The sequence below is a fragment of the Scyliorhinus torazame genome, chromosome 18 (genome assembly GCF_047496885.1).
Source record: "Scyliorhinus torazame isolate Kashiwa2021f chromosome 18, sScyTor2.1, whole genome shotgun sequence".
Classification (NCBI taxonomy): Eukaryota; Metazoa; Chordata; class Chondrichthyes; order Carcharhiniformes; family Scyliorhinidae; genus Scyliorhinus; species Scyliorhinus torazame.
The window spans coordinates 49,962,228-49,980,895 of NC_092724.1; the positions used below are offsets into that span (position 1 = coordinate 49,962,228).

The window sequence follows — 18,668 nt, forward strand, 5'->3', positions numbered from 1 at the left end:
CCCAGTCCCCTCACCCCCGACTCGGGCCGCCCCCTCCCCCGCGGAGCCCCATCTCACCGCCGGCCACCACCCCTGTTCCGTTTACCTACCCCCCTCCAAGAGCCCCCCCGACCAACCCAACCAAAACAGTGCCCAACCACCCTCACCGACCCGAAAGAGAAAAACACAGAGAAAAATAAACCAGGAGCAAAGCAAGGCCCCCCCCCCCCCCTCAAATTTTTTTTTAACATATCAACCGCAGTCCCCAATCGCCCATCCTGACCCTCAATCTGTTTCCAACTTCTCGGCCTGAACAAAGGCCCATGCCTCCTCCGGACACTCAAAATAATGGTGCCGGTCCTTGTCGGTGACCCACAGTCGCGCCGGCTGCAACATGCCAAACTTCACCCCCTTCCTGTGCAGCACCGCATTTGCTCGATTGTACCCGGCCCTCCTCTTCGCCACCTCCGCACTCCAGTCCTGGTATATTCGAACCTCCGCGTTCTCCCACCTGCTGCTCCTCTCCTTGGCCCACCTGAGCACACACTCCCGATCGACGAACTGATGGAATCTCACCAGCGCCGCCCGCGGAGGCTGGTTAGCCTTGGGCCTCCTCGCCAGCACTCTATGGGCCCCTTCCAGCTCCAGGGGTCCCTGGAAGGACCCTGCTCCCATCAGCGAGTTCAACATGGTGACCACATAGGCCCCCACGTCCGGCCCCTCCAGCCCCTCCGGGAGGGCCAGAATCTGCAGATTCGTCCGCCTCGACCGATTCTCCATCTCCTCGAACCGCTCCTGCCATTTCTTGTGGAGCGCCTCGTGCGCCTCCACCTTTACCGTCAGGCCTAAGATCTCGTCCTCGTTGTCGGAGATCTTTTGTCGAGCCTCGCGGATCGCCACCCCCTGGGCCGTCTGTGTCTCCAGCAGCTTATCAATAGAAGCCTTCATCGGCTCTAGCAGATCCGCTTTAATCTCTCAGAAGCAGCGCTGGATACCCTCCTGCTGCTCCTCCACCCACTGCATCTAAGCTGCCTGTTCTCTGCCCGCCGCCATTTTGTTCTTCTTCCCTCGCACCTTCGGGTCCACCACGACCTTTTTAGTCGCCCCGCTCCTAGTAGAAGCCATATACTATCGGCGAGCTGTTATAATCTCCTTCCCACACCGGGAAACATCGAAAAAGTGCCGTTGGGGGCCCTGAAAAGAGCTCAAAAGTCCGTTTTTGCGTGAGCCACCGAATGTGCGGCTTAGCTCCACATAGTCGCAACCGGAGGTCTCCTGCTGGTTGGTTATGATCCCTAGTTTGATCATTGGAAGTACAGTGTGTTTTTAAAATTGGAAATGTCTGCATGAAGAAGACCTGAACTCATCCTGTCACTGTACCAACCCTAGCCGTCTTGTTACTGCACCTCTATCTGAACTCTGCACTTTCTTAGTACTACATTGTCAGACTAGATTACACATTCAAATTTTTGCATGGGCCTTGAACCCACCTCCTTCTGACTTGGAAATGGACCAAGCTGGCACTGATTATTTTGGCAAAAATGGTTTGCTTAAATAAGAATCATTTATTAATAATCTTTTCTAGTGTCACAAGTAGGCTTACATTAACACTGCAATAAAGTTACTGTGAAAATCCACTAGTTGTCACTCTCACCATTGTGCCTGTTCGAGTACACTTGAGGGAGAATTCAGAATGTCCAATTCACCGAACAAGCATGTCTTTCAGGACTTGTGGGAGGAAACCGGAGCACCCGGAGGAAACCCACGCCCACACAGGGAGAACGTGCAGACTCCGCACAGACGGTGACCCAAGCCAGGAATTGAACCCGGGTCCCCGGCGCTGAGAAGCAACTGTGCTAGCCAATGTGCTGCCATGCCAAGCTTTATGAATGCTTGGTTTTATTTGTTGTACGTGTTCCAGTTCCAGTGGAAGGTCTGCTATCACTATTTCCACTGTCCTGCATTGCAGAGCAGTGAAAATAGGTTTACGTTTACTTTCACACAGTGAGTTATAGATTTCTTCTTTTTTTTAATAAATTTAAAATGCCCAATTATTTTTTTTCAATTATGGGGCAATTTAGTGTGGCCAATTACCAACCCTGCACATCTTTTTGCGTTGTGGGGGTGAACCCCACGTAGACACCAGGAGAATGTGCAAACTCCACACGGACAGAGACCCGGGGCCAGGATCTAACCTGGATCTTCGGTGCCGTGACACAGCAGTGCTAACCACTGTACCACCCGAAAAGTTATAGATTTCTGCCTTGCATCCGACAAGGCTTAACTGCTCCCATGTACAAATTAGTGGCAGTTTCTTCACTGCCACAGTGATCTCTCTGACTTAATCCTGATCAAGCTACTTTGTATTGTGTTAGTATTGTGCCAGCTCCTGACGCACAGCTCCTGACACGCAGGTCTTCTTGTGGCTAGCCTTAGCAAATCTGGCAAGTTTTTTGACACTATCCCTTTTTTATTTTTTTAAAAATAAATTTTGAGTACCCGATTATTATTTTTTTTCTAATTAAGGGGGCAATTTAGCATGGCCAATCCACCTACCCTGCACATCTTTTGGGTTGTGTGGGTGAAACCCACGCAAACACAGGGAGAATGTGTAAACTCCACACACAGTGATCCAGGGCTGGGATTCGAACCAGGTTCCTCAGCGCCGTAGGCAGCAGTGCTAACCACTTTGCCACATGCCACCCTCTTTGACACTATTCCAAGCTGTGTCTGTCTGTGTCAGGACTCTTGGCATTTCGCAGCATTGTAACAAAAACATTTTAAAAGAAACTTTTAAGATTTCACGTACGCGAGGAGATTTCATGTATGTGGAAGGCGAGGAGGGATTTCTTTTTTAATTGCCTTTTTTCTCTGGTGTTGGTGCCAAATGCTGCTCTCTGAGAAACAATTAACAGACTATTTGAATAATTGGCAAAGACCAAGATTTTATTGAAGTTATTGTCTGATTATTTTACAGCAGAATTAATAACATTACCAAATTCTGGTTGTGACGCTATTCTCCCAAATTATAAATTAAATGTGCCAGTGTTTCTTTGTTGTGGTTGCTGAGGGATGCATGAGAGCAGGCAATGTTGCCAAAAAATGGTGATTTTCAAAAGCTGTCCCAGGCCATGTCTGAGTGGGAGGATCATGTTTCACTGAAGCAAAGGCAATTTAGTGTGGCCAATACACCTAGCTTGCACACCTTTTTGGGTTGTGGGGGTGAGACCCACGCAGACACTGGGAGAATGTGCGAACTCCAAATGGACAGTGAACCGGGCTGGGATTGCACCCTGGTCCTCGGTGCCTTGAGGCAGCAGTGCTAACTCTGCCACCCTGCTTATTGACTTTCATTTTTGACAATTTGCAGAGCCTAAGCTCTGCATACAGCAGTTGCTGATCGGGTTTCGGAAATCAGATCTGAGATTCATAGGTGCCAGTCCAATGTTGCCATATTGGCACAGTTGTTGTACCTCTAAAGCACTGTGATAATTCATTTCTCTGACTTTGTTGTACTATTTTGTGTAACTTTCCAAAGGAATTGTTTCTCCCATTTGATAATGAAGATGTGTTTGTGAAGCAGAGGCACTGAGTTCTGCATGGATTTTCTCCTATATATCTGCTTCTGAAAATGTCTCCTGTGATACAGCTTCATGATCACTGGCAGCCCTCCAGTAGCTATACATTCTTCTCACCATCAAAATCATGTTAACCGATTGTTTTCCTTTGTTGGATGTAAACTTACTTCCATGTTTGCTTATAAAACAGCGACAATACTTCTTTTGGTGACTCATTGGTTGTAAAGCACTCTGGGGTGATCTGAAGAAATGCAAGGCACTACACAAGAACAGAATTAGCTTTTCTATTTAATGTTATCATAATTGAATCAAATACTTTCCTTGTCTTATCACCAAAGTTATTTTTAATGCCCAGAATGAATTGTTGGCAAATGATGGGATGGGGAATTCGTAGACGACCGGTATCTGATCTGTCTGGTCTCACATGTAAAAGATGCAGAGACATTTCAAGAATTAGATGCTATCGGACATTAGGGGGACAGGGAGGTGGTGAGTGTATTGTTTATTGTTTACCATGTATGGGATGACTGTGGATTCTCTTTTGGTCTGTCTTGTTTTGTATTTGCGATGTAGGGGTGATGTTTGGGCTTGTATGTTGAAGGGGATGCTGGTTGGGGGATTGTTATTGTATTTGTTCTTGGTGGTTATCTTTTGTTGGGTGTATATTTGCTGAAAGTGGAAAATGAGATGAACAAAACTAAAGAAAAAGAAGGCTGCAAGGTGATCTACAGAGATCTTTAAAATTAAAATCTCTAATAGGCTAGCTGTAAGGAAGATGCTTTTACTTCTGCAGGAGTCCATAAAGGGTCGTGCATAAAAGATCATCACGATTAAGAATTCAGCAGAAAAGTCTTTAAGAATGATGAGAATGTAGAACTTGCTCCTGGATTGAGTTATCATAGTATGAACTTTCAGTCAATATTTCTAAAATTTTGAAGACACAATCTGTTCAAATGGTCATTGCTTTTGAGCCCCAGACAACCGAGTCTCGAGCAAACACCCAATTAAATATGGACATTCGCAGCCATCTGGAGACTTCACGTATCCCTCTGTTTAAGGATAGGCTGTCAACAAAAGAGCTGTCGCCTTCCAACTAGCTCATCTTTCTGTTTCAACATGGACAAACAACACATCAGAAGAAAATGCAATGTGTATTAGATTAATGCGAATTGATCCCCATCGACCTTCTGTTGTATTATGATAGTTTCACTTCCAAACTAGACTTGCTGAATTTCAAAGTGTCAAACAACAACACAGGATGTGTAATCATCACACCACTCCTTTTTGGGGGGTAAAGGAGTTTGAACTTGTGCAAGTCACATGGTGAGGAGACCATTTTTGTAGTCCACCTTAAATATTCAGCAAGCATCTGAGACAGAGATTCATCTGGCAGCCATTGAACCCACTCAAAGTCAACTAAGCACCGAGGTAATAAACCGCCATACCTTGAAGCTGGGAGAAGGAGTCTCCCACACGGGCTCCAACTTCGAGTTCACCTGAGAACCAACTTTCTGGAAATTCGACTACAAGTGGTTTACTGAAAAACCAACCCGGTAGAAGAACTTCACTTCATCTAAACTACAGTCTGCCCCATCACCAGTATCTTATCTTTGTGTGAATGATGTGTGACGTCATATTTTTAAACCTCCATGGCAAGCCTGTGGTAAATAACCTTCCTTATTTTTAAATTCACAAAAAGCTTGTCGCTGGAATTATTTAAATTGGGACAATCACTCAAGTAAGAAAAAACACTTCCTCAAATGCAAGGCAAAGTGAGAAAACACAATTTGTCCATTTCTGTGTAATAAAGGCAAATGGCAGAGGCATTAAAGGGATAGCTAGACAACACCGTGAGGGAGGAAAGAATAGAAAGGTATATTGATGGGTGAGATGAAGTAAGATGAGAGTGGGAAGTGGCTAATGTGGACCACAAACACCTGCATAGACCTGATGGGCTGAATCATCTGGGTGATATGAAGCTATTTGTTTTGAAGGAATGCAAACAACTAAATGTAACAAGAATACCAGTGCTTTGTCCTTTGTTGTGTTCTAATGTGCATCGGTAAATGCAAGTATTTTATATACAAACAATTTATTGTGCTACAGATTCCTAATTTCTTTCTCCTCCCTAACGAAAAGCCTATTGGCACCATCCCTACTGGCTTCGAACCAGAATTGAACCTGTTCATTATGTCAGTGCTGCAGCGGGTGCTGCATTGTTTGTCCAGATCTTTGTTGTATTAATTAAAGTAATGTGGCAATGGGGCGTGTGTTGGCAGATCAGAAGCTTTGGATAGGATGACCAAACTGAGAACGAAAGCCATGCGGGAGAGAGACGAGCAGAGGGAGTTGAAGAAATATAACTACACACTCTTGCGTGTAAGATTTCCAGATGGATACATTTTACAAGGTAATCTTGCTTTTTGGAAAATCTGCAGCCAGTCTGATCATTTGAGTCTTTAAACCCCCAAAGCATGTCCCTTCACCCATTTCTTGATTTTAATCTAATAATCCCTTCAATTCTTTAAAATCTTGGTGGAATTATGTATTCAACTAAGTAATTTTATTCTATAAAAGATTAACAAGCGAATCTCTAACTGATATTAGAATTATCACAGTAAATAGATATGCAGTAGATAGCCTCTGGAATGGTTAGAAAAAATGTAAAGTCATAATTTTTATACCATTCTTTTGTGTGCTATGTTTGATACACAGACCTTTTCTGACTGCAGGACCTCGTGTTCCATACGTTTCGTAAAGATTTCTAATGTGTCAACTCTCAAGATGCTAGCAAGAGGAATTAAAACTAAATTAGATCAAATGAAGAGGCTTCTATTGTCACCAAAAAGAGTAGCAAGATTGGGAGGATTTTCGAATTTGGTAAAGAAATTGATTAGGAAAGAAAAAAAGTATTAGAGTAGCACTGGAAAGAGACATGAAAACAGATTGCAACATTTCCAAAGGTATGGGAAAAGGATGAGATTAATGAAAGGAAATCTGGGCCCATTAGAAGCGGAGGCAGATACCGTGAAATGGTAATGAGAAATAAGGAAATGACAGAGACATTAAGACCATAAGACATAGGAGTTGAATCAGCCCACTCGACCCATCGCGTCTGCACCGCAATTTAATATTGGCTGATATTTTTCTGATCCCCGTTCTCCTGCCTTCTCCCCATAACCCCTAATCCCCTTATTGATCAAGAACTGTTTTATTTGTCTTCATGGTAGAAGACACAAAACATTTCAAATAATAGAGAATCGATTGGTCTAGTGAGAACGGGGAACTTGAATAAATCAGTATAAGTAAAGAAATAGTACTGGAGAAATTAATGGAGCTAAGTAGCACAAAATTCCTTGGACATGTTGGCCTCGGGCTTTAAAATAGGTAGCTGCAGAGATAGTGGGTGTATGGATTTAATCTTCCAGTATTCTTCGGAATCTAGAGCAAATCTTAAGGATTGAAGGTAGCAAACAAGCCTGTTTTTAAAGGAAAGCGAAAGAGAGAAAATGTGGAACTATAGGGCTGTTAGCCTAACATCAATAGTAGGCAAGTGCTAAGAATCTATTATTAAGGAATTAGCAACAGAGCACTTAGAAAATCATAGTATGATTGAGCTGAATCAACATGGATTTATGAAGCGGGAGAGGAGCCGGAGATTTAAAATCGGGAGAGGAGCCGGAGATTTAAAAGCGGGAGAGGAGCCACAGAGTTAAAAGCGCGGGAGAGGAGTCGGAGATTTAAAAGCGCGGGAGAGGAGCCGGAGATTTAAAAGCGGGAGAGGAGCCGGAGATTTAAAAGCGGGAGAGGAGCCGGAGATTTAAAAGCGGGAGAGGAGCCGGAGATTTAAAAGCGGGAGAGGAGCCGGAGATTTAAAAGTGGGAGAGGAGCCGGAGATTTAAAAGCGTGGGAGAGGAGCAGGAGATTTAAAAGCGGGAGAGGAGCCGGAGATTTAAAAGCGCGGGAGAGGAGCCGGAGATTTAAAAGCGGGAGAGGAGCCGGAGATTTAAAAGCGGGAGAGGAGCAGGAGATTTAAAAGCGGGAGAGGAGCCGGAGATTTAAAAGCGCGGGAGAGGAGCCGGAGATTTAAAAGCGCGGGAGAGGAGCCACTTCCTCTAACCTAAGGGGTTGAGTGAATATCAGGTAAACTGTTTCTTTCTTTCTTTCTTTCTTTTTTTTTTCTTGTTTTATCCGCAAGTTATCTAGAGGGGATGGGAGGGAAGGCAGTGCAATGTTCCTCCTGCAGAATGTTTGAGGCGAGGGACACTGTTGATTTTCACCTGTGGGAAGTGCACCCATCTCCAGCTCCTCAAAAGCCGCGTTAGGGAACTGGAGCTGGATGAACTTCGGATCATTCGGGAGGCAGAGGTGGTCATGGATAGAAGCTTCAAGGATGTAGTTAGTCTGAAGAATGAAGATAGATGGGTGACGGCGTGAGGGGCTGGGAGGAAGCAGTTAGTACAGGGATCCCCTGTGGTCGTTCCCCTTAGTAACGAGTATACCGCTTTGGATACTGTTGGGGGGGATGACTTGGGGGCTTGTAAGCCATGGGGTACAGGTCTCTGGCACAGAGTCTGTCCCTGTTGCTCCGAAGGGAAGGGGGGGAGAGGAGTAGAGCATTAGTCATTGGGGACTCCACAGCTAGGGGGACAGATAGGAGATTCTGTGGGAATGAGACTCGCGGTTGGTGTGTTGCCTCCCAGGTGCCAGGGTCCGTGATGTCTCGGATCGTGTTTTCGGGATCCTTAAGGGGGAGGGGGAGCAGCCCCACGTCGTAGTCCACATAGGCACCAATGACATGGGTAGGAAAAAGGGATGGGGATGTAAAGCAGGAGCGAGGGTGGAATCTTAGAGCTGGAACAAACAGAGTTATTAACTCTGGGTTGTTACCCATGCCACGTGCTAGCGAGACGAGGAATAGGGAGAGAGAACAGTTGAACACGTGGCTACAGGGATGGTGCAGGAGGGAGGGATTCAGATACCTGGATAATTGGGACTCATTCTGGGGTAGGTGGGACCTCTACAAACGGGATGGCCTACACCTGAACGAGAGGGGTACCAATATCCTGAGGGGGAAATTTGCTAATGCTCTACGGGAGGGTTTAAACTAATTCAGCAGGGGGATGGGAACCTGAATTGTAGCTCCAGTGTACAGGAGGTTGAGAGTAGTGAGGTCATGAGTAAGGTTTCAAGGTCGCAGGAGTGTACCGGCAGGCAGGAAGGTGGTTTGAAGTGTGTCTACTTCAACGCCAGGAGCATCCGGAATAAGGTGGGTGAACCTGCGGCATGGGTTGGTACCTGGGACTTCGATGTTGATGCCATTTCGGAGAGATGGATAGAGCAGGGACAGGAATGTTTGTTGCAGGTTCTGGGGTTTAGATGATTCAGTAAGCTCGGGGAAGGTGGTAAAAGAGGGGGAGGTGTGGCATTGTTAGTCCAGGATAGTATTACGGTGGCAGAAAGGACGTTTGATGAGGACTCATCTACTGAGGTAGTATGGGCTGAGGTTAGAAACAGGAAAGGAGAGGTCACCCTGTTGGGGGTGTTCTATAGGCCTCCGAAAAGTTCCAGAGATGTAGAGGAAAGGATTGCAAAGATGATTCTGGATAGGAACGAAAGTAACAGGGTAGTTGTTATGGGGGACTTTAACTTTCCAAATATTGACTGGAAACGCTAGTTCGAGTGCTTTAGATGGGTCAGTTTTTGTCCAATGTGTGCAGGAGGGTTTCCTGACACAGTATGTAGATAGGCCAACAAGAGGCGAGGCCGCATTGGATTTGGTACTGGGTAATGAACCAGGCCAGGTGTTCGATTTGGAGGTAGGTGAGCGCTTCGGTGATAGTGACCACAATTCGGTTATGTTTACTTCAGCGATGGAAAGGGATAGGTATATACCGCAGGGCAAGAGTTATAGCTGGGGGAAAGGCAATTATGATGCGATTAGGCAGGACTTAGTATGCATAGGATGGGGAAGGAAACTTCAGGGGATGGGCACGATTGAAATGTGGAGCTTGTTCAAGGAACAGCTACTGCGTGTCCTTGATAAGTATGTACCTGTCAGACAGGGAGGAGGTGGTTGAGCGAGGGAACCATGGTTTACTAAAGTAGTTGAATCACTTGTCAAGAGGAAGGAGGAGGCTTATGTAAAGATGAGACGTAAAGGTTCAGTTAGGGCGCTTGAGAGTTTCAAGTTAGCCAGGAAGGACCTAAAGAGAGAGCTAAGAAGAGCCAGGAGGGGACATGAGAAGTCCCTGGCAGGTAGGATGAAGGAAAACCCTAAAGCTTTCTATAGGTACGTCAGGAATAAAAGAATGACTAGGGTAAGAGTAGGGCCAGTCAAGGACAGTAGTGGGAAGTTGTGCGTCGAGTCCGAGGAGATAGGAGAGGCGTTAAATGAACATTTTTCGTCAGTATTCACACAGGAAAAAGGACAATGCTGTCGAGGAGAATACTGAGATACAGGCTAATAGACGAGAAAGATTGAGGTTCATAAGGAGGAGGTGTTAGCAATTCTGGAAAGTGTGAAAATAGAAAAGTCCCCTGGACCGGATGGGATTTATCCTAGGATTCTCTGGGAAGCTAGGGAGGAGATTGCAGAGCCTTTGGCTTTGATCTTTATGTCGTCATTGTCTATAGGAATAGTGCCAGAAGACTGGAGGATAGCAAATGTTGTCCCCTTGTTCAATAAGGGGAGTAGAGACAACCCCGGTAACTATAGACCAGTGAGCCTTACTTCTGTTGTGGGCAAAGTCTTGGAAAGGATTATAAGAGATAGGATTTGTAATCATCTAGAAAGGATTAATTTGATTAGGGATAGTCAACACGGTTTTGTGAAGGGTAGGTCGTGCCTCACAAACCTTATTGAGTTCCTTGAGAAGGTGACCAAACAGATGGACGAGGGTAAAGCAGTTGACGTGGTGTATATGGATTTCAATGAAGCGTTTGATAAGGTTCCCCCACGGTAGGCTATTGCCGAAAATACGGTGGCATGGGATTGAGGGTGATTTAGCGGTTTGGATCAGAAATTGGCTAGCTGTAAGAAGACCGAGGGTGGTGGTTGATGGGAAATGTTCAGCGTGGAGTTCACTTACTAGTGGTGTACCACAAGGATCTGTTTTGGGGCCACTGCTGTTTGTTATTTTATATAAATGACCTGGAGGAGGGCGTAGAAGGATGGGTGAGTAAATTTGCGGATGACACTAAAGTCGGTGGAGTTGTGAACAGTGCGGAAGGATGTTGCAGGTTACAAAGGGACATAGATAAGCTGCAGAGCTGGGCTGAGAAGTGGCAAATGGAGTTCAATGAAGAAAAGTGTGAGGTGATTCATTTTGGAAGGAGTAACAGGAATACAGAGTACTGGGTTAATGGTAAGATTCTTGGCAGTGTGGATGAGCAGAGAGATCTCGGTGTCCATGTACATAGATCCCTGAAAGTTGCCACCCAGGTTGATAGGGTTGTTAAGAAGGCATACGATGTGTTAGCTTTTATTGGCAGAGGGATTGAATTTCGGAGTCATGAGGCCATGTTGCAGCTGTACAAAACTCTGGTGCGGCCGCATTTGGAGTATTGCGTGCAGTTCTGGTCGCCGCATTATAGGAAGGATGTGGAAGCATTGGAAAGGGTGTAGAGGAGATTTACCAGGATGTTGCCTGGTATGGAGGGAAGATCTTTTGAGGAAAGGCTGAGGGACTTGAGGCTGTTTTCGTTAGAAGAAGGTTAAGAGGTGACTTAATAGAGGCATACAAGTTGATCGGAGGATTAGATAGGGTGGACAGTGAGAGCCTTTTTCCTCGGATGGTGATGGCTAGCACGAGGGGACATAGCTTTAAATTGAGGGGAGATAGGGACAGATGTCAGAGGTAGGTTCTTTACTCAGAGTGTAGTAAGGCCATGGTTTGCCCTGCCTGCAACAGTCGTGGACTCGCCAACATTAAGGGCATTTAAATGGTCATTGGATAAACATATGAATGATAATGGAATAGTGTAGATGGGCTTTAGATTGGTTTCACAGGTCGGCGCAACATCGAGGGCCGAAGTGTAATGTTCTATTGTCTATTATGAAGGGGCAAATAATGTTTGACAAATCTGTTAAGTTTTTTGAGGATGTGACTCGTAGGATAAATATGGTGCGATGTATTTGGATTTTCAGAACATCTACAAGGTTTCAGATAAGGTTTCTACAGAGTTATGATTTGTGAGACTAGGGATCATATTAGCATAGATTGAAGATTGGTCTACTTTCCATCATCAGCAAAGTGGTGGAAGGAGTCATCAACAGTGCTAACAAGCAGCACTTACTCAGTTGCTCACGGACGCTCAGTATGGGTTCCGGCAGGGTCACTCATCTCCTCACCTCATTACAGCCTTGGTCCAAACATGGACAAAAGAGCTGAATGCCAGAGGTGAGGTGAGAATGACTGCCCTTGACATCAAGGCAGCATTTGACCAAGTATGGCATCAAGTAACCCTAGCTAAACTGGAGTCAATGGGAATCAGGGGGAAAACTCACTGCTGGTTGGAGTCAAACCTGGCAGAAAGGAAGATGGTTGTGGTGATTGCAGATCATAAGAACTAGGAGCAGGAGTAGGCCATCTGGCCCCTCGAGCCTGCTCCACCATTCAATGAGATCATGGCTGATCTTTTGTGGACTCAGCTCCACTTTCCGGCCCGAACACCATAACCCTTAATCCCTTTATTCTTCAAAAAACTATCTATCTTTATCTTAAAAACATTTAATGAAGGAGCCTCTACTGCTTCACTGGGCAAGGAATTCCATAGATTCACAACCCTTTGGGTGAAGAAGTTCCTCCTAAACTCAGTCCTAAATCTACTTCCCCTTATTTTGAGGCTATGCCCCCTAGTTCTGCTTTCACCCGCCAGTGGAAACAATCTGCCCGCATCATCTCAATCATCTCAACTCCAGGACAACACCGTAGGAGTGCCTCAGGGTGGTGTCCTCGGCCCAACCACCTTCAGCTGCTTCATCAATGACCTCCCTTCCATCATAAGGTCAGAGATGGGGATGTTTGTGCTTGACTGCACAATGTTCAGCACTATTCGTAACTCCTCAGATAATGAAGCAGTCCATATCCAAATGCAGCAAGACCTGGACAATATGCAAGCTGAGCTGACAAGTGGCAAGTTACATTCACGCCACATTCAATGGCATTTCCATCGCTGAATCCCCCACAATTAACATCCTGGGTGTTACCATTGATCAGAAACAAACTGGACCAACCACATTATTACTGTGGCTACCAGGGCCGATCAAAGGTTAGGAGTCCTATAGAGAGTAGCTCTCCTTCTGACCCCCAAAGCCTGTCCACCATCTACAAGGCACAAGTCAGGAGTGTAATGGAATACTTTCCACTTGCCTGGATGAGTGCGGCTCCAACAACACTCAAGAAGCTTGACACCATCTAGGGCAAAGGAGTCCGCTTTGATTGCTCCCCCTTCCACAAACATTCAAACCCTCACCACCGATGAAGTGGCTGCCGTGTGTAACAACGACAAGATGCACTGCAGTAACTCACCAAGGTTCCTTAGCAGCACCTTCCAAACCCATGGCCATTATTATCTAGAAGGACAAGAGCAGCAGATACCTGGGAACCCCACCACCTGGAGGTTCCCTTCCAAATCACTCCCCACCCTGATTTGGAAATATATCACTATTCCTTCACTGTCGCTGGGGCAACATCCTGGAACTCCCTCCCTAATAGCGCAGTGGGTGTACCTACACCCCAAGGACTGCAACAGTTGAAGAAGGCAACTCATCACCACCTTCTGAAGGGCTCACATCCTGGAAATTAATTTTTTTTTAAACTAGGCAGCCGGTCCTGGGCGAGAAATCATGCGCCCTGTTGCTTCTCCTGTTTCCAGGCCCCGTATTCTCCATACCGTATTTTGATTATTCCGGGTGAATGAAGGAGAGAGGGAGGAATGATATGAGTCCGGAGAGAGTAATGTTGGTTATTACACAAGGAAAATCTTTTTCGTACAGGGGCCATGGGATTTTTAATCTTCAGCTGGAGCTGCAGGAGAGGCAAATGGCTGCTTGTTTTAGCAGCACCACTGTCCATGCAGCGCTGAAGGTGGCTGGCCTTTAACCTGGGAGTGCTCTAGCCCTGGAGAGAGAGGGGCTTTGATGCCAGAGGCCTGGCACAGGTGGCCTCACTAATCCTGTCCTACCTTTAACGTCAACTGGAGCCATTGCAAGATAGAAATCCCTGCCAGCCCCACCCTGGGACTGGCCGAATCGGGACACATTATCACAACTTGGTAATGTTTATTTATTTTTTCTTAAATTTAAAGTGCCCAATTCATTTCTTTTTCCAATTAAGGGGCAATTTAACCTGGCCAATCCACCTACCATGCACATCTTTGGGTTGTGGTGGTGATACCCACACAGACACGGGAGAATGTGCAAACTCCACACGGACAGTGACCCAGGGCTGGGATCAAACTTGGGTCCTCAGCGCCATAAGATAGCAGTGCTAACCACTGCGCCACCGTGCAGTCACTGCTCGGTAATGTTTCTGATGATTGATATCACCTGGTCCGATTCCTACCTGTTCTTCCACTGCTCTCTCCATCGCTCTTCACTGGTCTGTGACTGCTTGTTTTCCCCTCAAACCCCAGTGGTTCCTGGGGCCCTCATCCTCCCCGACATGTGACTATTAACCCTTCATGTGGTGCTGTATACGTGACATCGTCAGTGCCATTCATTGAACACATTACTGCAACACATGACCTCCATTGCCACCACACCCCCTGCTGCCTAGCACATGACACTGTCACCACCAATCATCACAGTCCGAGAAGACGTGACTCCCATTGCTGTCTATGGCTATCCAACATGTGAACATGGGGTCACAGCTTTAGAATAAAGGGTTGGCTTCCTCAAAATGTTTGGAATTCTGGAGATCAGAGAGCTGTGAATGGCCAACCACTGAGTATATTCAAGGTGGAGACTGATGATTTTCATGTACTAAGGGAATGTGTGTCTCTGCGGATAGTCTGGGAAGATGTATCGGAGATAACTATGATCTTACTGAATGGTGGAACAGGCTTCAAGATCCAAATGTCATCTTTGCCTCTTATTTCTTATGGCCTCATATTCTCTTCACTACTCTATTGATATGTCGTCAGTTCCAATAACTTAAAAGCCCTTTGACGGGCTTATTTTTCATTCCTGCATCCTCTATGTGTAGGATATGTGCTGCACACCTTTCTTAAGGCTCTCGTCAGGATTTCAAATTTGTTTGGGCAAAGGAATTGAGTATTCTATCTTAATGTTGATGTGAACAATGTTAATAGTTAATAGTATTATTCTTGAATAAAATTATGCTTAACCCAACAGTTTGAAAAAAGGAGTGTGGGATTCCACTGAGGCCATCAATGTCTGATTTTGGGAGGAAGAATGTGGAGCGACAGTAACAAATAAAGGGAGAAACTCTTAAGGAGGTGCAGGAACAAAGGGACCTTTTATGCAAGTCAATTAAAGGTGGCAGGGAATGTTGAGAGAGCAGTTAATAAAGCATACAGGAGTAAGGAGGTCATGTTGAACGTGTGTAATATACGAGCTAGGCCTCATCTGGAGTACTGCATCCAGTTTTGGGTGCCATGCTTGAAGAAGGAAATTAAGGCATTGGAGAGAGTACAGAGGAGATTCACAAGAATGATTCTAGGGGTAAATCATGTCTCTGGCGGAGAGAAAGGAGATGTAGATGGTGGTGGCACTGGACGCAGAGAAGGTATTTGATTGGGTAGAGTGGGGTTATTTGATGGCGGATTTGGAATCTGGTCGAGGTTCGTGGCGTGGGCACGACTGTTATATAAGGAACCGATGGCGAGTGTTCGCACCAATAATATGAATTTGGGGTACTTTGCGCTGCACCGGGGTTTGAGGCAGGGGTGTCCTATGTCCCTTCTGTTGGTTTTAGAGCCTTTGGCAATCGGGCTAAGGAGCTTGGGGTTGTGGAAGGCGATAGTGAGGGGTGGGGTGGAGTTTGGTGGAGGAGCATCAGGTATCCTTATATGCTGATGATCTGTTACTGTATATTTTGGAGCCGAGCACATCGGTGGGGTTTGTAATGGGGCTGCTCCAAAGATTTGGGTTGTTCTTAGTGTATAAATTGAACCTAGGCAAGAGCGAGTACTTTATTGTCACCCGGCAGGGGTGGGGGGCTGCCCTTTTGTCGGGCGGCAACCCACTTTAGATACTTGGGGGTGCAGATGGCGTGGGTTTGGGATGGGCTCCGGAGGTATATTTTTACTAGTTTTGTGGGGAGGGTAATGGCTGATTTGGCAAGGTGGGACAACCTCTCTGTTGTTGGTGGACCGGGTGCAGGCAGTTGAAATGAATGTGCTACTGCGATTTTGTTCCTATTTCAGTGCCAGGTCTTGCAGAGAGGGTGTCAGGCGGGGGGTTATAGTATATACTGTACTATAACTGGGCCGCAAACGTGGAGAAGGAGCAGGGCTGGGTTAAGGAGAGGGTGACCCGATGAGTTAAGATGGAGGAGGGGTGGTGTAGGAGGTCGAGGTTGCGAGCGCCGCTTCTGATGGCACCGGGTAAATATTCGGGGAGGATGGATGCGAGGTTTCGGAGATGGGAGGGGGATTAAGGAAATGAAGAATTTGTTTCTTGGGGGACGATTCGCAAGCTTGGAGGTGTGAGAGAAGTATGGATCGGGACATGGAGAAGGATTTAGATACCTGCAGGTTGAGATTTTACAAGGAAGATCTTCCCAACTTTCCCGATAACGCCGGCTTCCTGGTTGCTGGAGGCGGTATTGCCAGCGGGCGGAAGGGGGGGCGCATGAAGAAGGGGGTTGTGTTGGCAATCTACAGGAGGATCCTGGAGGAGGATAGGTTGCCTATGGAGGGGGTTAAGATGAAGTGGGAAGAAGAGATGGGGGGGTGAGGTGCTGTGAAGGGTAAACGTCTCAATCTTGTGCGCGAGTCTGGAACTGATACAATTGAAAGTATTGTATAGGGTGCACCTCAAAATCAAAGATGAGTTGGTTGTTTGAGGGGGTTGTGGAGGATGTCTGTGAGCAATGTGGAGGAGGGGTCATGTTTTTTTAAAAATATTTGTTCATGGGATGTGGGCATCGCAGGCTGTGCCAACATTTATTGCGCATCTCTATTTGCCCCTGAGGGGGCAGTTAAGAGTCAACCACATTGCTGTGGATCTGGAGTCACATGTTGGCCAGATCTGCTAAGGATGGCAGATTTCCTTCCCTAAAGGACATTAGTGAACCAGATGCGTTTATAAGACAATCTACAATGGTTTCACGGTATTCATTCGACTTTTAATTCCAGATTTTTATTGAATTCAAATGTCACCATCTGCAGTGGCAGGACTTGAACCTGGGTCCCCAGAACATTACTCTGGGCCTCTGGTTAACTGGTCCAGTGACAATACCACTATGCCACTGCTTCCCCTGTGCATAAGTCTGGTCCTGCCCGAAGTAGGAAAGGTGGGAAGCATGGTAGCACAAGTGATTAGCACTGTGGCTTCACAGCGCCAGGGTCCCAGGTTCGATTCCCTGCTGGGTCACTATCTGTGCGGAATCTGCTCGTTCTTCCAGTATCTGCGTGGGTTTCCTCCGGGTGCTCCGGTTTCCTCCCACAGTCCAAAGACGTGCAGGTTAGGTGGATTGGCCATGATAAATTGCCCTTAGTGACCAAAAAAGGTTAGGAGGGGTTATTGGGTTACAGGGATAGGGTGGAAGTGAGGGCTTAAGTGGGTCGGTGCAGACTCGATGGGCTGAATGGCCTCATTCTGCACTGTATGTTCTATTGGCAGGAGGCATTTAGCACTATCTCGGGGGTTTTACATATGAATGTGGAGCCTGGCCCTCTAGAAGCCGTTTTCGGAGTGTTGGACCGGCCCGAGTTGGAGGCGGATGTGGGGGCACATGTTTTATTCTTCGCCTCACTGATCACTCGTGTAGGGGTCTTGTTGGGGTCGAGGTCAGCTTCTCCACCCTGTGCCTCGGCGTGGCGGGGAACCTGATGGAGTTTTTGACTCTGGAGAAGGTGAAGTTTGAATTGAGGGGGGTAAAGGAGAGATCCTACCATTCTTGGGTTTGTTTATGATGCACTTTTGGGAGTTGGTTGCTGTTGAATGCGAAGGGGAGAGGGAGTGGGGGTTTGTTTTCAATTTTGTTTTAGGTTTTATATTGTTGGGGTTGTTCTGTTTTTGTTTTCTTTCTTTGTATGATGAAAGTTATGGCGATAAATGATTCTAGGGATAAACAACTGTAGGATAGACCGGTGAGTATGGGTCTGTTTTCCTTGGAGAAGAGCATGCTGAGGGGAGACTTGATAGCGGTATTTAAGATTCTGAGGGGTATGTACAGGGTAACTAGTGAGGAATGTTCTCAGTCAAGAATACATTAAGAACTGGAGGGCACAAATACAAAATAATAGGCAAAAGGAGTAGAAGTGATGTGGGGAAAGTTTCTTTCACCCAGAGGGTGTTTGGAGTCTGGAACAAATTTCTCAAGAGGATGGTGGAGGCAGGTTAAATTGAGGGAATTGGATTGCTATGTGCAAGGTTATGTATGGGGATAAGGCAGGAGAGTGGGATTGGGGAGAATGCTCTTTCAGTGAGCTATTGCAGACTCGATAGGCCGAATAGTCTCCTTAACTCGAAAGATTCTGTGAACTAGAGCTCATTTATCCATATGTATCAGATTTTTTTTTTACTGCATGTAGAACAAAGTAAATTTAAATCTCCCCTTTTTTTTGGTGGTAAATTTATTGAGAGCATTCCTTCCTTCCAGGGACGTTCTATGCCCGAGAGAGGATTTTAGCTCTTCGGGAATTTGTCCACAGTGTCCTGGAAAAAGACTGGATTCCTTTCGAACTGGTGGCTCCTGGAGGACAGAAACTGAAAGATGAATCTGCAATGTTTATTGAAGTGGGATTGGTAAACTGCTTTACAATTTCCTTATTCAACTTTGTTTTTTCCTTTATACCAGTGGTTAGGATGTCTCCCTGTTTGTTCCTTCATTCCGTTGATGCTTATTGAAAACAATTTGACAGGAGGTGCTGCTAGATGATCTGTTCCTCCCGCACCTCTTATACTGCAGAACCATC

The 18,668-nt window shown here is 46.1% G+C and overlaps 1 protein-coding gene across 2 annotated transcripts in view; it reads left to right on the top strand.

The window, feature by feature from the left end:
* The window catches only part of ubxn6 (UBX domain protein 6), a 91,878-nt gene that overhangs the window by 66,059 nt on the left and 7,151 nt on the right, over nt 1–18,668 (top strand). For both annotated transcript variants that reach the window (XM_072482733.1, XM_072482734.1), the window contains 2 exons: nt 5,837–5,967; nt 18,353–18,498. In XM_072482733.1, the coding sequence (XP_072338834.1) occupies nt 5,837–5,967; nt 18,353–18,498 (277 nt within the window). The remainder of the gene's footprint in view (nt 1–5,836; nt 5,968–18,352; nt 18,499–18,668) is intronic.